Below are 23,883 nucleotides of genomic sequence, written 5' to 3'. Positions count from 1 at the left end.
ATTGCTGCCATGTAAGAACACTGAATTCACATTTTTGTGGTTGACTTTGATGTTTTTGTCTGCTTAAGCTCATCAACCCTTAATATTTGGAAAAATGCCAGAAATGAAACTAAATTTGGCTAAAAATGGTCCTATTCTCACATTTGAAGAGTTATGCTAGTGCGGGTGTGTGTGTGTGTGTGTGTGTGTCTGTGTGTGTGTGTGTGTGTGTGTGTCTCACTACTGGACTGAAGGTGTAATTAAGGCCTCATTCGTGTCCATAGAGCGAGACGTGCAGGAAGCAATAACAGTTTCAGAAGCAGGAACGACTGTTTCTGTGTCCTAATGGCGACGAGAAACAAGTCTGAATACATCAAACTGTTGTATGTCTCATCTTGGTTGGGCTGATTATTCCCAAACAGAAGGACAAAATGTGTTGCCCGGGGCAAATTAATCATTAATTACACACACACACACACACACACACACACACACACACACACACACACACACACACACACACACACACACACACACACACACACCCTTCGCTCTCCTTGGAGTTGAGAGGCAGGCGTTGCTCTATAAAAGCTGCACCCAGTGGAGGTAAAGAGAGCAAAGCACAATCTCTATCAGCAGGGGACAAGCACACACTCCCAACACACACATACACACTCAGATTAGCGCAAGACCGTCGTACACAAATCACTCTTCCTGGGATATGAACCCTCTCGTCCTCACCTGTCTCCTGTGCTTCGGTAAGTCTGGACTTGTGCTTATCTTTTCCGTGTGTGTGTGCAGGTATGAAATGGAAAGAAGAGAAATGCAAAACAGTACGAGGGCAGAGGAAGGGGCGAGAGAGAAAAACATGTATCTGCAGGTGAGGACTTGTCAGACAGGAGAAAGATCCTCAGGAGTTCGAGGGAACAGAATTGGAGAGCAGCAGGCTATCAGATGCTGCGTGAGGTCAACATACTTCAAATACTTCATCATCCTTTGATCGAATCCTATTCATCATCATCGGCGTAGTGCAGCTCTGGATGTGGACTGGTTGTACTGGTTTCAGAACACTTTTAATAATTGAAGGTGAAGTGATGAGTCAGAAAAGTAACTTGCCTTATGTTCTTGGTGAAGAAGTACTAAAATATTGACCGCTGTCTGTGTCAGTTTCTAATTTTATACTCTTCTTTATCACCTTTGAAGCAGAAAAGTAAGTTTTCTGGATAATTGTAGTTTATTTCATCTCTTCATGGCAACAGGATTTAGTTTTAGTGGTATTTCTAACTTTGAAAGGCTGCTCTTCATTTTCTATGGTCACCACACTGAACAGTATCCTGTAACATAAACGTTGACCTAAATCGCTCCTGACTTTCTTTCTGTTTTGGTTTTACAGTCTGCAGTGCTCTGGCTGCTCAGGGATCCCAGACCACACACTCAAGTGAACTAACCAGAGTGACAGGGGGTCCGGCCTCCGGGGAGGGCCTCCAGGCTTCGCTGAGCAACGACGATGAGACGGAAATAGATGACGAACTTTCAGGGGTAGACAACCAGAATTTTAGCCTCCATGGTACGACAACCAAAACTCTTTTCTTCTGAGTAATTCAACTCGTGAACAGTAACACTTGTTTTCCAAAATATAATCAAGGGAAGAAAAATGAGCCCAAGAAGTGTTTTTTTTAAAGTCTAATGAGAACAAAAAAAATGTTAACATGACTTAAACACCTTGAATTGACGTACCTTACATTAGTTTGAAGAATGTTGACAGTTACGAGATGATAATATAGAATAACCAGCGATGGCGCCACATAGCTTTTGATTAGTGGGTACTTGGAAGACTCATCAAAAAGAATTATCTTCAAGAAGTGCAGAAGAATAAACTTTTTCCTCTAAACATGCTTTAAGTAATGGTAATAAATCCAGTCAGTTCATTTTCTTGACTTATAAATCTTGTAATTTTGTTTTACTGCCACAAAAGTAACATACAACCAGAAATGTGGGAATGAAAATGTTGATAACAATTAGCCTTTTTTTGTCGTCATCGAAAAACATACCATCCAGTCATTCATCTTTGGTTTATTTTGTACATGGAAAACCATTTGAACCGTCAGTCTGGAGACCTGAAATGGAACCATGAACTTCTGTGACAGTTTTACTTGCAATTTCTCCTCCCCTCCTACAGAGCTGCAGCCCGGTAAAGATGAGAAGAAGAAGAAGAAAGGCAAAGGCAAGAGGAGGAACAGACACAAGAGCAAAAGCACGACTGCTTTCAACCCCGAGCACACGGTCTTCACTAACGGATTCACATCCACCCTCAGCACCACCGAGGATCCCTGCACCTCCACCCACCTGGGCTACTGCATTCACGGCTACTGCAAGTACATCGAGGGTCTGCACGAGCCAGTTTGCATGTGAGTACAGCCTCAGTTCACTTTGTGTGTGTGAATATGAGCTCTGTGGTTAAAAACAGGATATCATTAACTTTGATTAAATCAGATACCCCTCTTAAAACTGAAAGTTTTAGAGTGAATTGTGCTCATATTATTTCTTAAGACACTAACAATAACAGGCAACAATAAAAATGACACGACTTTATGTTTAAGATGAGAATTTAATTTGAAAAATACAACTGTGTTTACTGATTTTGAGTGATTTTTTTTTGTTTTGTTTTTGGGCTGATCAGTTTGTCCTTTTAATTTTTCAATCTGCAGATGTATGAAAGGTTACGACGGCGAGCGCTGTGGGATCCAAACTCTGGAGACAGTGAAAACCGCGTCCGATCAGGGCAACAACACTGAGCTGGTGCAGATGGTCCTGGTGATCATCGCTGTGGTCCTGTCAGTGATCAGCTGCACCGCCATCGTGCTCATGACATGTGCTCAGTGAGTTTGAAAGCCATGTACACACACACACACACACACACACACACACACACACACACACACACACACACACACACACACACACACACACATGGCAAAGATGCACTTTTTATTTTAATTTTAAAGCTGCAGCAACTAGTTCACAGCTGGAGTCAGCTGTTTAAGTTGAAGTAAAAAAAAGTATCCTCCCAACAAGTGTCACTGATAAACATTTTAATACACACTGGCACTCAACAATCCCCAAGAAAGACAGGAGGTGAAGAGGAAAAAATTCCACTAAATGGGTTATCGGACAAATCTAAAATATAGCGGAATATTTCAGTTCATAGAATTGTTAGTTTAATTAAAATAGAACGTAAAAAGAAAGATAAAACTGGTATACTTTTCTTTTAACCACCAATTAGTTGTAAAAAGTAACACATTATCAATGCCTTACCATCAATTAGCTGATGAAATATATCAAAGCTTCAAAGATTTTACTCATTTTACTCTCTTATTTATCTTTCTCTCATTTTAGTTTTTGAACACCTTTTGAACTTCTTATTTTTCCGATTTTTACTTATAATATTTTACTTTTACTTACTAAGCTCCTAAATACTAATTCATAAAAAGGGGTGGGAACTGTGCCTGCGAGTCTGTGCCGTGTTTTCCAAAATTATTAATGCCCATATTTTTTGAAAAAAAAAAAAAAGAAAAAAAAAAAGTGCTAACTGAGCGACAGTGCAGATAAAAAGCTTCAATCATTTTCACCACTTTTGTATAAAACATCATGAACTGGGTTGAACTGGGTTGCATTTAAAATCCCATGATACTGCTTATCAGTGTGACCTGCGTCCCTGTGATCTGATATCACTTTTCACCAAAACTGAAACTCTATAAAGACAACACCTGATGCCAGTGGTTTCGTTCTAAAGTCCTTTTATCCTTCTTTATTCTTTAAAGCTATTATAGGGAAGATTATTGAGACAACCATCCACACCCAGGGAATCCCAACATAACACACGAGAGTCCATGCATCCTGCCCTCAAACACTTCTTGGCATATGAACGCATTGACACATCAAATGGCACACTAACACACCCAAACACACCCAAAGGTGTTGCTCACCACTTTCACAAGGGACTCAAAGACTTCTCCAGACAAAATGTCTCATTTTTACTTTTTTTTTGTAGACTTGGAGTGAAATTTACAACTTGACCATTCATTGTGTTTCATCAGACTATGTGTCACTCCTGCTTCATTTGAACCATCTTATATTACTTACTGTAACAGTGTGACAAGTCATTGTATGATCACAGTTCCTTATCAATATGTAACTAAATCACAGCATTTGATTAAATGTTGGACAAAGTCAAGAGTCCAACACGCTGCAAATACGCCAAGCAGCAGCAATTAAAGCTTTACAGCCACAGTTAGGGAGAGAAAGTTGAGCTCCTTACTTTAAACTACCTTAAATTACATCTCTGATCCAAGTAACAAGGTTGGAAGAGGGTTAATTCTGATAAATCAATGCACTTTATGGGATATAATCTGTTGAATTTACTGCCAAATCACAACACACTCTTTTGTCTCCATGGGATCTCTTCCATCCTGTCTTTAAAAACAACTCACTGCTGCAATCATCTGACAATCACGAGAGCGTTTGTGCTCTTTTATGCTCATGTTGAATTTCTTTTGTAGTTACAGATCACAAAAAAACTTCTTGGCGTCCTACCTTGGGACTGGGTCGGAGCAAGAGAAGCTGCAGAAACCCATCAGCGATGTTCTGGTGTGAGGACGTCATGTTACGACCAGGTAGGTGTCGCTGACGTTTCGACCTACTTGTTCACACAAACACACGCCTCGTACTTTTTTATACAGCTCAGCATTCACTGCACTGCATACTGCACCACATCAGCAGCAAGTAAGCGTTACTTCCAAAGCCAGTGACCTTTAATACGACACTATTTTGTGGTATTACAGAATATGTTAACCATTCACAACCAGCACAACTGTGTCTCGATGTATCGGAGCCTGTCCGGGTCACCGCTCTACCAGAATGTAGGCTGACATTAGCAGCTCTTGACTTACTCTAAATATGAACAATAAAGTCTTAATCGAATATAGCTAACATATTTTACATTTTCATTGTCATAGTTAAAATTGAAGGACTACTGTAGCTCTGCTCTGCAATACAAGAATTATGGTGATGGTCCCTATTTATATTATTTCATCCAAACTTTTTGCTTTTGTCTTTAGCGGGATATAATATGTGTGGAAATCAAGTGCGGTATTAAAGGACCCTTTACGGAGTCCCTGTCTTAAATGAGACATTTTGAATCATTAGTCTGAGTTAAAACCTGCAGTACGTAGGTTTGCTTTGCTAGCTGTTGTGTTACAGCAGTGAAAATGTGCTTCATATCTGTATACAAAAAAATGCACATTCACGGATTAGAAATGTGAAACCTGCTTTTGCCCAACTTTTTTAAAATGAACGAACCATTGTTTTGAGAATTACAAAAAATGTTGACAACGTAAAGAAACGTGTGCAGTTTATGCTCGACATAGCAACAATAACAAAGGTGGGCGGGGCTCAGTGAGAGGTCAATCCTCGGGACTCAAAAAATAAAACCAAATAATACATTCACCAAGCTTATGCTGTGTTAAAACCATTTGCTCTAGTAATGGTTGTGACGCTGTCAGAAGGACATGCAGTAAGGCTTCCCCATATTTTATTATTGGTGAATATTATGTTGATGTATTTCTTCCAAGAGTCTTGCTTAAGTCGTCAGAGGGCGGCGTCTCACCTCTGTTCACGTGAGGCTTAAGACGAACAGGAAGGAGTGGGCAGAGAGTGACGGAAGAGCCCTTACGCCTGTTGTTGCTGTTTGTTGAATACAGCGAGTGGTATCATGCAAAAAGGGATCCCCACTGGAGGAATTATCCTGGATTAGCCAGAGGTGTCTCGGCCTGTCCCGTCTCCGCACTGCATACCAGCGTAAAGAAAAGTCGCACGCTCCGTCGGACACATTCACCTGTGTGTCCAAACAATACCAGCAGTGACACACCGACTGTGCACGTGATGACCTTGCTGTAGGAGCTTCATTGCCCCATTTACATGCAGTCAAATCCAACACACGCACATACGCACACAGGCGTCACGTGTTTAGACACAGAGATTTCAGCCGCATTTTCCCCATCGTCTGTGTGCCATTCAGTGTCTATCCGAGAGAAAGCAAGTCTGGGAACCAATGAGAAAGAGGCAGTTTTAACTAACACGGGAAAAACTGTAACTTTTCTGCTGGAAACGTAAACTGCAGTCACTTGATGCTTGTTGGTTTGCACGCTATGAATAGTTTGATGATGCATTTAAAGGAGCAGTGTGTAGGATTTAGTGGTATCTGGCCGCGAGGTTGCCAATTTGCAACTAAGGAAACATCCCTCACTTCAAAGTGTGAAAAATATTTTTTTTATAAAGGCCCTCTCTGGATCTAGATCCATTCTGGGCTGCTGTAGAAACATGGCGATGCAACATGGCGGGCCCCGTGGACGCCACAACGATTTTTAGTTTCAGGTGATTATACACCAATGAAAACATAATCATGAATATTATATTCCATTTCCTTGTATCCAAGTATATCCTACAAACTGGACCTTTAATTATTTAATTATTTTTACAATTATAGCTCATTATTTCTACCTGCTCATACTCACAAAAGGAATTGCAGAAATACGGGAGTTGATAGATAATTACACCGAGGACCTGGCCAACAATCTAGCCAGATTATTTGTAGCATTTATTTGGAGTTGAAACTAAAATGGAACACACCCAAAATATTCCTAATAATCTCATCACTGCAAGCACACTGGGTCAAAATTGAATTAGAAAGTCGGTCTGTAATCTGAGAGGGATGTTGCTTTTGTTTTTGTTTTTCTTGCAAATGTGTTTTCGGATTTTTTTAAAACACGTATGATCATCAATGGTGTTATCTCCTTTTCTGACAATCACATCCTTGTACCTTAAAATTAATCTAAAGATACCATAAACACAAAGAACAAGTCTGCACACACATTTAAAAAGCTTTCCTTTGTGCTGACAGTCATTGCAAAAGCAAGCAGGAAGTACATTAACAGAATTGAAATTGAAGCTGTTTTTCATTGTTTTCTATCAAAATAGTTTCTGTAGTTTCCATGTTTGCACATTTGTTGATCTTTGATTTCTATCTTTCCGCAGCCAGATGCATGATTTAAAGTCGAAGAAGAACAGAGGAGTGCGAGGACCTGAGGAAGCAGTAGAGCGAATAGACGGCTTCACTAGATTCTGTGTAAAAACACTGTCCAGAACTTTTTAGAGTGTAATTTATTTAGTGTGATTATTTATTGCTGATAACTGTAAGACTTGTTTGTATGTTTGACTATTATTATAATGTCTTTATGTGCGGATGCTGAGCATTCAGCCTGTTGACGTTCTGTAGGTTTGGTTTTATTTATTGCACTTATTGTTATAGGTCAGAGAAACACTCTTCATCTCACGCTGGAAAAGGGGTGAAATTTGATCACTAATAAAGTCTCTTAGTGTTATGTGAAAGTGTTGTTTCTTCACGCACCTCTGCCTGCATTTTGTGTTGACATTTGTATCTCTGGATGCATGTCATGGCTCAGCAACCTGCTAACACAAACACCTGATTCAGCAGACAAGAATGACCGCGGGAGACGCTCTCAGAAAGCCTCGGGGAATTCAGAGAATCATGGGAACACAACACAAAAACATGAGAGACTGAAAAGTTGTTTTAGGTGTGTGTGTGTGTGTGTGTGTGTGTGTGTGTGTGTGTGTGTGTGTGTGTGTGTGTGTGTGTGTGTGTGTGCGCGCGCGTGTGTGCGCGCGTGCGTGCGTGCATGTGTGTGAGTGTCTGGGGAGATAAAAAAAAAAAACTTTCCACAGTGTAATGTCAAAATCTTGTACGTAGATAAATGAAGCATTGATGTACAGGAGAAGTGGAGGAGTGTCTGGTCTGAGCTATTTTGGGAATGTGCGGGTAAATTAAAGGTCTGGCCAAACACAGATTCAAACAAAGACTTGAACATAATGAGGTTGAGGACAAAGGAGACAATAATAGACTGTGTTCAAAGAGATGCACAGTTTCCCAGGCAGGTTTGTTATTAAGCACAAAATAGCAGTCAGGAGACACTGACCTTTAAAAAGCAGAAAAAAGAAAAATGTCAAGACACTTTTTATACACCTGCAATTCATTTTCAGTGAGAAGTTGCTGGGGACAAACCATGAACACACGCACCTCCAAAATGAAAAAAAAAAATTAAATATTGAATTGGCAGGATGGGAATCTTACATGCAAATGACCAGTAAACATATAGCATCTAATATACTGACCCACATTTTACTTGGATAACCGGCTATTATATAATCTGACTTTAGTCAAACCGTGTGTAGAAGGAGGTTAAAAGTGCAAAAGTATAATAAATCATGAGCTGCAGAATAACATTAAGACAGAATTCTGAAAAAAAGTCTTTTTTTTCTCTCAACATCTTGATATATTAGTATTATGAGACTGGAGTCAAACTTCTGTTAACTCACAAGTCTTAGATTTTTAGAATTCATGCCCTTGTGTGCGGTGAAAGACTTGTTGGTCACCATAAACATTTCTTTTCCCCTTTCTGGCTGTGAAGGGCTGCATAAAAAACAATGTGAAAAAAATGTGTGAAAAAATTCATAGTCATCCTCTGATACAAAAAAAGTTCCATACAGAACTTCACATGAGCCTGTGACCGACAGACTGACTTTTTTTTCCTGACAAAACCTGACAATATACATGTTGCATCCCTCTGCCACAGCTCAACGGTTAATAATGTGAGAGAATTGCATAGCTCGCTAGTTTTGGAAGAAACCCACTTTATCTGGCTAAAAGTCTCACATTAGCTTCATTTGACATTTTGTATGTTATAGCACAGGAGGATATATTTCTTACAGTGTATACTATGAAGGGATCACCCACAGATACACATATAAAAGTGGACACAGCTTCTGAGTTTTGACAAGTGGAGCCGATGTGGAGGTGCCATAAAGTTCAATACCACTGAGGGCCACGAGAGTATTCCTCCAAAAAGGCTTTGGCTTTATCGGTGTCATTCACTAAAGTCACTTCTTCTTCTTAGTTTTCTGTCAGTCCATTTTAAATCATCCCATCATTAATTAGACATTAAGCCTCAAAAAGCAGTATGTGTAGGGGCGTGTCTTTTTGATTGCCAGGCCTGTGGTGCAGTCAGGTTCCCGCTATTGGTGGGCGGGCCATAGTGTCCTCTGGTTCCCAATCAGATTGATCCCGATTCACTGCTCGCTCCTCCCCAGGTTGTATAAAAATGGTCACTTCTGGCTCCAAAACAGCAAAATGGTGAAGGCCGAAATGCCAATCTTCTGAACATCAGTTCACAAACCAGTGAGTGATGTCATGGTTGTTTGCCCCTTGGGATCACCCCATGGCTAGATGAATAATTGCAGTGAGCAAAAACTCGTTCAGCATACAGGCTTTAGATGTGTTTTTGAGATTTTATATAAGACACTTGGGCTACTTCTTTTCTTGCCCAGTCAGATAAAAAGATTAAAAAAAGCTGTCTTATCTCTGTAACCTCTGTTCTATTAACAGGCAGATAATTGCAGTGTCTGAGTTTGTTGTTAATACTCTCCACAATAAAAAAAAAAGTATATTTCCCAAAATTCGAATTCCTTTAAAAATCTGAACATTTCCTTTCTAAACATATCCAGGTCAATATGACACCGGATATTTGTTCTTTGATTGGCCTATAAAGACTCTGACTCACCTGCTGGGACGCAACAGCTTCCAGTTTCCTTTATAAAACAAGGTTTCACTGTGTTTGTGTGCGTTGTGTCACTATGAGAGAAAGGTGAGGCAAGGTGGGAAGCTCATTCAACACACACAGGTGATGCAAGCCCAGGTAAACATTGACTCTCACAGGAGATGTGTGTGTGTGTGTGTGTGTGTGTGTGTGTGTGTGTGTGTGTGTGTGTGTGTGTGTGTACGCGCGACGGCAGAAATGTCTATTTAATCATGCCAAAAACATTCATAAACATTCGTGCATTCATCCTTTTAACAAAATACGTTAATGTGGGTGTGGTGAGCTTTGATGGTTTCGGTGTCATGGAGGTGGGCCTGCATGCTTTAGTGGGTGACCATGGAAACAGAGTAAACACACAGGGAGATGGCTGGTCAGTGATAATTCACTTAGAGATCAAATAAAGGACATGCTGGAATTTCATGGGTGTGGTAACTTTTTTTTTTTTCTGGCATTTTTACAAGAGAGCAGGCCAGTTGCCGAGGGAACCTTTTGTTTTTACATTTCATTTCCTACATAGAATTTTATTTCAGTGTAATGACACCAGCTCTAAACCAGCTGTGTTACAGTAGGTGCCACATCATCAGTTTCTTTCACACACTGTCATATCTCAACAAGTATCGGATGAATAGCTGTAAAATGTTCTGCAGACATTCAGTGTATCCAGATGATGAATCCTAAAGACTGTAGTGATCCCCCGAGTTTCTCTCTAGCGCCATCCTGAGGTTGACCTTTGTGGTTTTGTTTAAAATGTTTTGACAGTCATGTTCCCCAGAAGACGCACTGTAATATCTTTTGTTGTCCATAAACTTTCCCCTGGCAGCATTATTAGTTTACCAGATACATTTTAGTTCATCCAGAACTTTTGTTAATAACAAAATACCTGAAAAATGAATAATAGTCCCATCATCCTCAGTTCCAGATTGTGCTTAGTGGTTTAGTACATCTTAGTGCACTCCAGTGCCTAAATATAGACTTACTGGGCTTCATAGTAGACTCCAAGTTTCTATTTTTCTATTTAACTTTTAATGATATAATAATAAGCATTAATCACACCCAATTTTGTCGAGGCATTTTGGCAGAGTAAAAAGAAGCACATTAAAATATTTTAGGTCCTGCTTTTGTCTTAGATTAAAGAAACAGTATGTGAGTTCTGCAGCATCAATTTGACATCATGAAGTCAGGTGGGATTATGGGAGTTGTATCCAATATTTTCTTCATCATTAAACAACCACCATTCCTGATGAGATTTGATGTTTAGCTTAGCAGTTAGCAGTCTTATGTTCAGCTCTGTTGCTTCCTGTAGTGATAATAGCATACAGTAGGTAATAAATGTAGTTTATTTGCCATGTTGGAGGTAGTGCTACATGGATCTTTAGCTGCTGGAGTTAGCCAGCCCCTAGTAGCCAGAGTTAGTCGCCCCATAGCAGCAGGGTGTTTCTCTGAAGTTACTGCAAGTGGAGGGGGTGAAGGGGACAATGTCATTGAAACAGACCATTACTTTCATAAAAATGATCTATTACCTGTTTAAACATTGTTGGAAACATTTGAGATAATGTGAGTAAACAACTTAACAAAATGTGTCACATAATTCTCGGCATTTTCAGAAATTTTAGTGCAGTAAAGGGACATATCCTATTTTATCTTTGAGGCACATAAAGTGCTTCGCTGATTACTTCAGCTTCTCTAAAAAGTGTATGTAAAACCTGACCATAGGTCATGACCCCCACAAAAAGGTCAAAGATAACACAGAGTTCAAACATATTTGCCAATGGCATGTTGAGCCAGTTTCCTAAATGTATCTTTGCAGATTATAACTATTTATTTTACCCATAAATTAAGATTATCATCTTGGGTAGGCCTGCTGCTCAAGATGATTAAAACAATAGAAAAGTACACATAATGTTCATGTTAAGTCTTGTGAATGACTTCTTCAGGAATCTTACAACTATCCTCGGAGCACAAACAAAAAGTCTCCGTTTGACTGTTTTGGTCACAACAACTGAAACCTCTGGTCTTTGTTTGAAGGCGCCACGGTCGAAAGGTTGGAAAACACAGATATACAGCTGTATGCTCTTGTTCTAGATATGTGTTGAAGTTATTGCATCTGTTTTTGTCCCAGTTGTTGTAAGTACTATGGACAGTTGTGGCTGTAAATTAGATGATATATTCTAAGTGTTGTAAATGTGGACCACAGGAAGAATAGGTGTCACATAGATGTTTCAATTATCAACCTCTTTTGATGATTTTTTTTTTTTAATATAAAGTCCTTTTTCCGTGTAACACATTGAGCTGGTGGAATCACTGTTCAGTAAATTACTGCACCACTAACTGTAGCAGAGAGCACCACCTAGTGAGAAAACTGAGTCTCACGGCCACATTGAAGGTCGGCTTTTCAAAGTGTATAGATGTAATCAGTGAATCAACAAAACCAAAAGAATTTTAAATGGTAAGAAAATATAGCAGAGAGATTAATGAGCTGCTGTCAGCTCTCAGGACACTGATGAATAATCCTTTCAAAAATTATTCTTTGCCAACTTTATTGACAAAGATTTCCTTTTATTAATTTGTTGTAACATATTTGACATGTTCTTACTGGTAATGTCTCGGTGAGTATTTGAATACAGGCCCTTGTGCAACATTGCAACATACTGCTCATTTCCTGTTTGGGGTCTTCACATACAGGGTATGAATTTGTCCTCTGTGGTCTGATCTGAGTAAGTACATGATCATGTTTGTTTGTTTTCTTCTTTCAGAACTCAGTGTTCTCTGACCTTACTGCAACTGTCTCATGCAGTAAGCCTTTTTTGTAGTTATCTTCATCTAAGTAGGCAAATATGTTTTGTTATATTTACTGATTGAAACACCAACATTTTTTAAATTTTGAACACTGATCTCAAAAGAAACCAGAGGACTGACACAAACCTGTGATGCCATAAAGATGTGAAATAATGAGAAGCTACTAGGACGAGAACACATTTTGAAAACGACACCGTACTGTACACATAAAGCATAAAAAAAACAGAGGCAGAAAACCTTTTGAATTTGTCAAAGCCTTTAATTAAGTATCGATGTCTTGGGTTTTCAAGCAGCAATAATGAGCAAATAACAAGGCATAAAGAATAAAAAATGTTCACAAGCTCTCAACTGAAGCCCAAATTTCAATTTAAGCCTGTAATGCAGGAGGTGATAAATGTGTCTGGGTGACTGAATGAAAAATCTTTGAGATTAAAAAAATGCCTTTGCCAGGTTTTACTTTTAGTGAATGTTACTGGTGGAAAAATAAAATATTCAGTCTGGAGTCATACATTCAGGTATTTGGATGAAAATATAAATTTAGATTTGATTAAAAAAAAAGAATCCACATACTTGTGCAAGCAGGAACATAAGTGCATGAAAAGAGGAACAAATTGAATTGCAGCTATATTAAAAAAAATGTACCCTTGGGGATTAATAAAGTAACTACCTACCTACCTATCTAACCTTCAAAGCTGTGTAACATCGCCGAGCACTGCTGTCATGGATGAGAGTATATAAAAAATGATAGCATATTCAAAGTCTGGGAAAAAGTAGAAACTTATCCCAAAGGTAAATCAAATTTGGAAGTATGCAGCAGTGATAACAGACATTTACCAAAAGCATAATTCTTTAAACAACGGGTCATTGGCTTGATTAGCTCGCCTTCTACCTAACTTTGGCTCATGAGTGTGTTGACGCCTGCTCATTCATTATATTTCGGGGACTTCATTGTCTCCTTGATCCATCTGAGTTGTTTTGCTGAGAGGAAAGAGAACACTCCAGGTATTTTACCACAAATTTGTCTTCCAAAAGAAGTGACTCCAACTAGTGCTCCATTACACAACAGCGGCCCGCCTGAATCCCCCTACAGAGAGAACAAACACATGACAATCATTTTCTGGCTCATTAACAGCAGTTAAGGTGGAGCTGACAGGTAATTTATTTCACCTTACCTTACAGGTACCGGCCTGTTCCTTGTTGGTTGAACCAGCACATATCATGTCGCTGGTGATAACAGGCTTGTGATTGTAATATTTACCAGAGTTGCACTTCACTCTGTCGATCACAGACACATTGACGGACATCAGGACTTTGGACATTTGCGGTTCTGGTTTCTGTTTTATTAATCCCCATCCAGCCACCAGACATCTGGTGCCAGCTGCTGGCTCTTTGATGGGTTTACCCAACTTGAGCCATTTCACTGTCTTGGTTTTTGTCACGGGTGTCGCAAGCTGAAATAAAAAGGAACATTGCATATTGATAATGACTGTCTGTACATTGCCTTTGTAGAGTTTATAAAAAATGAAAATGTAGTTAAATGGATAAAGGGATTGAGGTACGGACATACAAATGCAAATATTTTTATTAAGCATCCTTCTTTCTAACCATGTAAATTTTGTATCAAGAAATTTATAATAACATGGGGCTGTGGAGGTCAGAGGTCAACCAAACTGCTGTTGGTAACAAAGTCTCAGAACTAGTAATGCACTTTGACTAGTTATTTAGAAATGTGTTTGAATTGAACCTCTATAATATCTGTAGACTTTTGTAATTCTTACAAAATATAAAACTACACAGTTTTAGACTGTAACAGTACCTATTTCACGGTGAAGACATTTAATTCAAGTCAAGTCCCTTTATATGTTCACGGTATACAGCGCATTTAGCACATTTGATTGACAATTTTCAAGGCAAAATTAAAGGCCAGCTTTGTGAGAGCAGTTAACAAAGATATAAAACCTACACAATACAGACATTAGTGCTGTGAAAGACTACGATTTTAAAAACAAAGCTATATTCTGCACTGGAAACTCATGTGAACAGACAAGCAGATGAATAATGTGGCGTCTCTTTCTGGATTCAGAGTAAATTTGGAGCACATTTTTTTAATAGTATTTTTCTCTCCCGTCTAAACAACATTAGCAAATAAAAAAAAATTGTTGCAGCTTTGCTTCACTTAGGTTTGTAGTAACTATCAGTGAGTGTAATGTCACTTTACTTTGAGCAGCCTGAGGTCATTGGCCTTGTCTTTCTTATTATAGCTGGGATGAGGAACATTTCTCCCCACATCTCTGACTTGTCTGGAATCTTCTTCCTTCTCTTTGACAGAGTGCACCCCCAAAAGCACTTTCTTCATGCTGAAAGAGCAAAAACACAGTTTAGTGTTAAATTACAACATAATGCCAATTGGTTTATTTGTTCTATTAACATTATAAGAAAATATTGTTGATTAGCATATCTGCAAAGTTGCAATTTTTTTTTTTACCAATCAGTCAAATGTTCATTGACTCTCCTTTTTTTTTTTTTTTTTGGGGGGGGCGGGGGGGTGGGGGGGGGGGGGTGGGGGGGGGGGGATTAACCTCATGTTATGTCACGTTAAAACTCAAACTACTGTAATTTTAAATTGTCACTATGCACTACCTTTCACACAATGAAGTAAAAAAATAAACATCGCATATTCTGAGAATTGACCATTTTAGAAATGAACTTCAGGTTCCTACTCTGAACAGTGGGCAGCGGTCAGGACCCATTTTGGATCGATCAGCATCCCTCCACACATGTGTGTGTCGCTGTTCAGCAGAGCCATGAAAGGCAACGAGTGTGGTTGGACTTCTTTCCCTCCAATAATCTCAGAACCATGAGCTAAGAAAAAAAATATCCAAACAAGTCATCAATAAAAAGAGCAGGTGAGTGAGTACATAAAGAATTCAATAACATGAACTTGCATTCTGCAATTTTTACATGAATGATCAAATTATTACTAAGTAAATCATTGCAGTATAGAAAATAGGACTCACTTGCGTGGACAATGAGGAGAACCACACACGAGATAAAAACACCGAAACCCCTCAGGCAGAACATTTCTTCCGATCTCCTTTGATCTGATGGAGAAGACACTGAAACCCACCTCGATGCACACTTGTCTTTTTGTACTCAGCTCAAAGGATGTGGTCTGACCACAGAGATGCACCAGTCAGCAAAATGGACACAAACATGACCTAGCAGACGCATGCTGTTGCAGCCTGGTAATATTCACCATTTACCAGTAACCTTAGCTATTTTATTCAGTGGCGGTGTGGTGGAGGCTTTTCATACACGATGCAGTACACATCTTCACTGAGTGCAGACATGTAGGTTTGGATGGGACAACTAGAAGGGGAGGGTGTCATCGACACCTACAGCTACATTTATAATGTCACGTTATGAATCGCATTAAGGCACGTGAGAATATACATGTGGTTATTTTCATTCGAACTATTAATAACTGCCTCAATCATTATACGTGAGAAACACTTTATCGTGACTCAGAGCACTGTGAAGGTGATTTCTCTACTCCTGCAGATTCCTGCTTTGCGTCCTATAGTTTTTTTTGTAGTTTTTTTTTTTTTGCTGGTCTTTAATGTCAAAACATCACTATATTCAAATGGTTATCATGCTAAAAAAACAACAACTTTGACCTCCGCTCCACATCTTATCTGTTTTAAGGGTTATTTTTACACCAGTAACACTGTCAGGCTGAACAACAAAAACAGACATTTCTACTAAGTACTCTGTGGCTGAAGTTTAGTTTGACATGTTCATGTTCAGGAAGGCAGCGCCGTCAGTGTAGGACTAACACGTTCTCATGCATATCAACATGTTGTAACTGTGTGTTGTCAGCTGTATAAATGCTGAGATGTTGAAGCTAAGCATGATTTACACTGAGCTTACTGACTGCACAAAAACTAAACCTGCGAGAATAAACAAGTCAGACAAATTTTAGGTCGGCTTCAAACTTGTAGTCCAGGTCACTTTATTTGATCTTGTGTGGATGTGTTTTTTCATGGTTGGGCTTTTGCTTTACAGGTTGGGGTTTGGATATGCCTGATTTTAGATCCAGTATCGCAGAAAAAAAAAATCTAATGCTAGTGTCTTTGCAAACTTTGGTGACAATGGTAAACAGTCCTTTTAGTTGGAAATCAACACGTTAAGTACCATCCTTGAGTCATTGATTTGACTAAAGGCAGGCCTACGTAGTGCAACATTTTGCACTTCAACATAGGGTCTTAACATAAGCCATGTGGTGTGAATTTGTCTTCTGGGTGAGCCTATCTAGTCTGATCGGAGTTAAGATTTAGGGTCTGAGCAGCCTATCCGGAGAGGGGGAGGCGAGCCGAGCCGAGCCGAGCCGGAAGAGAACGATTTGAGAGCGAGATCTGTCTAAAGGAAAAAAGTCTGTTTCAGTTCCCTGCAATAAGTTTTTTAACTGGGGAAGATAAAACAATACTGAACGACCGTGTGGGACAGATCAGAAAGATGCAAACACTTCCGGTTTAAGTGCTAGATGCATGGAGCCGGCGAGGTTTGCTCATGGAGAGTTAGCAAGTTAGCATTGTAGTAAGGAGCGTGTTTGAAGTGTGTCTCCATTGGCAACAGTTCGGTACAATAAATGGAAGTGTGGACCAAAATTAGACCGCGCGGACTGAGACACTTTAGCGAAGATAAATCGGTGTAGCATAGTCCTATTCAGTGAAGACAGTCACCGCTGAAGAAAGTACAGTGGAGCCGCCAACCGCGTGACCGTGGCTGTGAAGAGTCATAGATTATAGCCGGCAAGATAAAAGCATCGAGGGCATCGTCCGTTTAGCCTCCTGCCAGGACCCTGGAGATATTTTTAGGATCCTGTGGCGGCCACACAGGGCTCACCATCATCCCACGGACCAACACGGCGCAGCAGCGTGGTGAGGATTAGGATTCCCCGCCATCCAGACACCATCTCAGCGATCCGACCTGGTTCAACGCTGTGTTGGACTTATTGTTGGACACTATGGGAAAGAGTTATTTATTCTGTTAAACAGTCAGTGACACTCTTAAAGTGAGTGTTTAGAGTATCGCCCCAGGTAAGCTTAAAGTAAAGAGGGTTATCTTATTCAGCATTGATTTAAAGATACAGGGGAGACCAATGTGGGTTCACTAATAACAGGTTGAGTGTTCCCTTTGTGTGTTTGGAAGGATACTGTAGGTTATCTCTGCTATACAATTTCAAAAGAGAACCATTTTGAAGTTGCCCTAGAGTAGGTGATGGTAAAAAAAATAAAAATCCCTGTGTTCAATGTATTTACCATTTTCTAAAAAGTGCAAAAAGATGCTTTAGGCTGAAGAACAGTGTACTGACAACAATCTCTCTTTCTCACCCGGATGTGCTGATCTGCTGGGTAAGGTGACCTACTCACTGTAAACAAAACCAAAATGTTCCAAGAAGTCGCTCCCCCGTCTGAAGGTTTCTAGGTTGACATGAAGAATAGCAGAAGTTCAGTTCTCACGCAAGGGTGGGGGGGAGAGAGGAGGCATAAAAAAAGACACTGACAGAGAGGTTGTGGTTCACTACTCAGCAGAGCTTATTGAAGTGATGCCTGTGAATCCAAATGCATTTGTTAAAATAAACAGTTGCCTTTGTTGTACAATAATTGACCTGACAGTAGGGGCCTCCAAGTTATGCAACTAGGTATAAGGAAGGGAGGGATTGTGCCAGTCTCGATATAGGAAAGCGGTAACCAGCGGTCACCCAGTGGTTTGTGTCCTGCTGTTCTGAAGCCTCAATTTCAGATTTTGGCATCGCCATCTTGCTATTTGTGAGCCAGAAGTGACCATATTTAGATGAGCGAGCAGGGCTCTGACTTGATTTGATTGGGAACCTGAGTGTAGCAGGTCTGAGCTGCCGTGGGGGTTCCTTGGAGACAGACGACGCGCTCAGTCAGACGTTTGGGTGTAAAATGCCTTTATTTGCCCGGCCCACACAACAATGTCTCTGTGCCACCCTGTTCCTCCCTTCCTCCTTCTCCCTGCTCCCCTTTATAGGGGAGAGCTCATCAGTTCATTCCAGCTCAGCTGTGCTCATCAATTGGTATTCGGCTCAGCTGTGCTCACTACACCTGCCCGGCACCGTTCCCTGAACCGCTCCTCCCACTCTCTAACCCCTGCAGCTGAGCTAATCACACCCCGCCACCACACTGAGGACACCATTTTTCCACCCACCGATAGCGGAAACCTGACTGCACCACAGGCCTGTCAGTCAAACAGACATGCCCCCCATGAGAGACATGAGACATGAGAGAAGTTGATTGGAAGCAGCTATCGGTGATATTGCGGTTTAAGGCACTTCTTTACGGACCTCATTTTACAGACCTAGAAGCTACGTCCACTTTTATATACTGTCTATGTATTAATGTCTGAGACCACATCACTCTTCAGGTAGCCACTGTGTTAAAGATGAGAGTCCTGAAGCCCACCCTAACATACCTGTATTGCCCACATTTATCAGAGGGTCAAGTCAGGTAAGTGACAAGATACACACTGATGTAGGTACAGGGGTTAATTGTACTCAGGAATACAGACTTGAAGACTATACAGATCACGCCCTGACATAGCGGGGTTCATTCCCCCGCTGCATTTAGTATCAACTATTACTCACCCAATAACATGGAGGAAAGAAAACACAACAAAATGTTCAGATATGTTTACTGAGACACCAAATAAAGATTATATTTTGAACACTGAAACCAGGAGACTGCATCAGAAACTTGTGATACCATTGATGTGAAATAACTAGTAGCTATTTATTTAATGATTTGTAGTAGTACACATAAAAAAGGCCAAGAAAGAAATATACAATTACCTTTTTTATTTCTCTGTCTGCCTTTATAAAATACTAGATTTTATACCTGGTCGCCACAGTGATTGGTGAAAGAGTTACAAAATCAATATGAAGCAGTATAATTGCAGTATAAAATATATTGATAGGAGGATACATAGTTAGATAAATACATAGATAAATATATATATATATATATATATATATATATATATATATATATATATATATATATATATAGAGAGAGAGAGAGAGAGAGAGAGAGAGAGATAGAGATAGATAGATAGTTACTTTATTAATCCCTAAGGGGAAATTCTTTCGCTATACATGTACAAAGTATGATAGTTCTACAGAAAGTAAACTGATCTAACTTCAATAAATTTAAATAAAACCCAAATAGTTTTTCTTTTAAAAGTTATATTTCTTGCCCGAACCACACAACTTCACTTTAAGAGCTGCCAGAAACAAGCGGTCACAATTTTGCCTGGTGTTATTAAACTGGTTAAACAAAAGCCCTCTGAAAGGGTTTGAAAGATGCAGGTTTACCATTATTTTATTCTAACATAACTGTTTGGCTGCTAAGTTTGTGAACTTGTTCATATATGTCTTCAGTGTTAATACTACAAGAGAAAAGGTGTTTGGGATGAGGACTGACTGATGTGTTCTGCAAACTGTTGATGGAAACATCAGCGAAGTCACTAGAGTGTAAACGCCTGAAAATCCAGTCAGGATCAGGAAGTACTAACGTTAGCCGACCTTCTCTAACCGCCTCCACAACAAGGTTACACAGTTTAGAAACACTGCGCGATGGATGAGCTGGTCATAAATGAGGTTGCTTAACGTTACCTGTAGACATTAACCCGTCACTACCCGACTACATGAACCCGTCATTACCCGACTACATGAAGGAGTTAGGTGCCCTTTGGCTCTGGCAGTAATGCCTGGGTGTTACTATACAATGGAAAGAAGCTAAGATTCAGCCACATTTATGCTCTTATATTTGGGTTTTGGAGGAGGTAGAAAAAAAAAGTGAGCTGGTCATGCTAACATTTGCAGCTACAAAAAAGGTTCCACTAAGAAAAGTTTTTGGGATAAAAGAGATACAAAGATAGTTAATAAGTGGTTAATAATAGAAATTAATTCTTCAAAGAAAAGGTTCATTATATTTCAGAGGACTTCATTGTCTTTTTGATCCAGTTCAGTTGTTTTTCGGAGAGAAAAGCGTACACTCCAGGTTTTTTAGCCACGCCACACTTCTGTCCAAAAGAAGTGACTCCAACTAGCGCACCGTTGCATATCAGCGGCCCTCCTGAATCCCCCTACAGAGAGAGAACAACCTCACGTCAGTCATTTTCAGGCATTCACAGCAGTTAAAGGTGTAACGTGGAGCCGAGAGGCTGTTTAACATTGAACTCACATGACAGGTGTCGACTCTGTTCTTATTCTCTGAACCAGCACATATCATGTTGTTGGTAATAACAGGTTTCAGGTTGTAAAATTCAAGAGAGTTACACTTCATTCTGTCGATCACAGTCACATTGACAGACATCAAGACGTCTGACATTCCCTTCGCAATGTTGCTGGTTTTTCCCCATCCAGCCACCAGACAGCTGCTGCCAGCTGCTGGATCTCTGACAGTTTTTTCCAACTGGAGCCATTTCACCGTCTTGGTTAACTTTGCCTTTTTGCTAAGCTGAAATTAAAAAAAAAAAACAAGTTGCATGGATTTTAAGATTAATGGATAAACATTTCTTTTAGTCCTACCTCTTTTCTGCATAGTTTGTTCCTACCAATAAAATTTCAGTCGTATTTCATATATTTGTTTTTATGTTTTGTATCAGTTTCTGTGTATGATATCACTGCAAAGCCATTTAAAGCAGGTCAACTGACTGATTTATTTATTTGTGAGGCAAAATGATAAGCTATGTGAGAATATTTGACAAAGCTACACACTGTTGAGACATAAGTGAAAGACTACAATTTTTAAACCAAGTCAAACTGCAGGGTAAACTAATGTAGACAGTCAGGCAGAGGTCAAATGTGCCATCCCTTTCTGGTTTCAGTGAATATTTGAGCTGTTGCACTTTGAATAAAATACTGCTGGGACAAGACAGACTCCAACTAATATGTAGGAGACTGTTCTTGTCAAGGCAAAAAGAAATGAACATGTGAAAACTTCCTCCAGATGTTGGGTGAGAAGGAAGACTTGATTCTGGACATTTTACAATTTGGATAAATGTTTCTTTCATCTTGATCCACTCTCCAATTCAGATTGTTGCATCTTTGCTTCACTTAAGTTTATCATAGCAACCATCCCTTTTGTAATGTCGCCTTACCTTGAGCAACATGAGGTCATTGACCATGTCAGTCTCATCATAGCAGGGATGAGGAATACGTTTCCCCACCTTTAGGATTTGTCTGGAATCTTTTTCCTTCTGTTTGATGGAGTGCACCCCCAGCATCACTTTCTTTATGCTGAAAAAGCAAAAACACAGCTTAGTGTTAAATTACAGTTTATTTAAGATGAAGGTTAACAGGCAATGAGTGTCTAAAATAATGATAAAATGATGCCTTTATCACAGTTGCCTCATCGTATGCGAATCGGCACATCTGATGAGTCAGGAAGAGGTGTGATTCATTGAGACTCGGAGAAACTTTGCACAGCATTTTTCCCCATCAACCAGTATTGAATGGAGATTTTGCCTTCTAACAGAGATGACATGACTGTGTGGTAGCTGGTGAACATGTAAAACTGAATTTCACAGATGTGAGCTGATATGTTCACTCTCCGAAATAAATTTATATAAGCAGAGCCATGCATTTATAGATCTGCTGTCTGTCTGATGTTTATGCAGTGTGCAATAAACATGAGTCAGCTAATCAATCATCTATAAAAGTGAAATAACATTATTGGGATCACAATGAATGTGTAATTTCATGCATATTTCTCATTATATGCTGTTGCGCAATTGGAAACTGAAAGTTAAAGTTCAGACGTTTGTACAGAAGCCCTTTGGCTTCTGTGGTTTCGTCAAGTGAGTGACATTTGTGCTTGATAACACCTTTTTTTTTTTTTTTTTTTTTTTTTTTTTTTTTTATTATTATTGGCTGAAGTCTGTCCATTCTGTATTCTTTACAAGTAGTTTTTCAGTTTGAGATAATTCTTGTTGGGCTGTTGCCGCTTCATAAATCAAATTCTCTCCAACAGATCTGTCCCATAAAGAAAAGCTTACTGACCCCAGAACACGAACATTGTAATTGAGTTCAAGTCTGTGTGCAAAACCGTCTCATCTATGTCTTACATGCTTTTCTTCCTGATTAAGGTAGTGACAACTTAGGTTATTACTTGAGCAAAAGCATGAACAAAAGATCAAATATTCAACCCTGTTTAATGGAAATTACATTTACATACAACTCAATTTCAGTAGCAAACATAATGCCGCACAGATTATGCTTCTTATTAACATATAATAGGATTTTATTTTAACTAGCATCAGATTTTAACTATGTGTTAAACTATCGCTTTCACTCAATCAGTTAAAAATAAACATTGCAAAATTTAGACATCTGACTCTTTCAGAAATGTGTGCTTCAGGTTCTTACGTTGAGCAGTGGGCAGCAGTCAGGACCCATTTTGGATCGATCAGTATGCCTCCACAGACTGGTGTTTCAGTCTCCAGCAGAGCCATGAAAGGCAGCGAGTGTGGTTGGACCTCATGCCCTCCAATAATCTCAGAACCATGAGCTAAAATAAAAACAAATCATTAACATGCAGAGAAAACATTAACTCCAAAAGGAACGTTATTATTTACTACTCAGTAAATGAATGTACTCTAGAAAATAATACTCACTTGACTGGACAATGAGAACCACACATGAGAAACAAAGGGTGAAATCCCTCAGGCAGAACATTTCTTCTTATCTTCTTTGATCAGATGGACAATATACTGAAACCCACCTCGATGCAATCTTGTCTTTTATGTCTTAACTTGAGAGGATGTGGTCTTACCTTAAAAGTGCATGAGTCATGTGAAAGAGACGTGGGAACTGCGTTACGCTATTGACGCTTTGAAAGCCTATGGTAACACTTTCCAGTAGCCTAATCATAACCAGTCAGTGTCTAAAATCAGCGTCTGTGTGGTCGAAGCTTTTTAAATGTGATGCAGCTAACAGACGTCATGAAACAGCTACTTAGCTGCGCTGGGTGCTGTAGACCCTCTCGGCTACACTGGTGAATGTTGCTCATAATGTCATCTTACGATTCAGGGGAAATGGTGAGAGCTCAACACACCGGTTTCTGCGAAACCAGGCGGAGAGTTGAATGATCAAGAAATTTTAAAATAAACTCAGAGGAAAGGTAAATTGCTGAAAGAATTGGAAGATATGTTTTATGTTGCCTTCAAGTTCCCAGTTTCTTGTTGAGCATTGGATGAGAGTGTTGAATATCAAACTGCAGCCATCAGCTGGTTAAAACTAGACTGTATATGAAAGTGAACGTACCCTGTAGGTCAGAAGAATGAGATCAGTGTG

General features: G+C 39.6%; 3 protein-coding genes across 3 annotated transcripts; 1 reads left to right on the top strand and 2 right to left on the bottom strand.

Annotated features, from left to right (window-relative positions):
• The first annotated feature begins 621 nt into the window (after positions 1–621).
• On the top strand, positions 622–7,407 carry areg (amphiregulin). The gene is made up of 6 exons (XM_069138558.1): positions 622–737; positions 1,373–1,546; positions 2,159–2,387; positions 2,688–2,858; positions 4,539–4,652; positions 7,072–7,407. The coding sequence occupies exons 1-5, from the start codon at positions 701–703 to the stop codon at positions 4,630–4,632; spliced, it is 705 nt and encodes a 234-aa protein (XP_068994659.1). The 5' UTR covers positions 622–700; the 3' UTR covers positions 4,633–4,652; positions 7,072–7,407.
• A 5,350-nt stretch (positions 7,408–12,757) lies between these two features.
• Positions 12,758–15,599, bottom strand: LOC138191484 (granzyme A-like). The gene is made up of 5 exons (XM_069138331.1): positions 15,521–15,599; positions 15,224–15,365; positions 14,722–14,860; positions 13,676–13,954; positions 12,758–13,587 (listed from the first exon to the last, which is right to left on the bottom strand). Exons 1-5 carry the CDS (start codon positions 15,582–15,584, stop codon positions 13,426–13,428), a joined length of 786 nt encoding a protein of 261 aa, XP_068994432.1. The 5' UTR covers positions 15,585–15,599; the 3' UTR covers positions 12,758–13,425.
• A 3,999-nt stretch (positions 15,600–19,598) lies between these two features.
• Positions 19,599–23,294, bottom strand: LOC138191458 (granzyme A-like). Its single transcript, XM_069138299.1, has 5 exons — positions 23,205–23,294; positions 22,957–23,098; positions 21,690–21,828; positions 20,771–21,046; positions 19,599–20,672 (listed from the first exon to the last, which is right to left on the bottom strand). Exons 1-5 carry the CDS (start codon positions 23,263–23,265, stop codon positions 20,514–20,516), a joined length of 777 nt encoding a protein of 258 aa, XP_068994400.1. The 5' UTR covers positions 23,266–23,294; the 3' UTR covers positions 19,599–20,513.
• Positions 23,295–23,883: the final 589 nt, after the last annotated feature.

The sequence above is a fragment of the Embiotoca jacksoni genome, unplaced genomic scaffold, assembly GCF_022577435.1.
Source record: "Embiotoca jacksoni isolate LCO1_2020_lvr unplaced genomic scaffold, fEmbJac1.0.p SCAF_8, whole genome shotgun sequence".
NCBI lineage: Eukaryota > Metazoa > Chordata > Actinopteri > Embiotocidae > Embiotoca > Embiotoca jacksoni.
The sequence above is the reverse complement of the archived record's forward strand: the minus strand, read 5'-3'. Positions and strand labels throughout refer to the sequence as shown.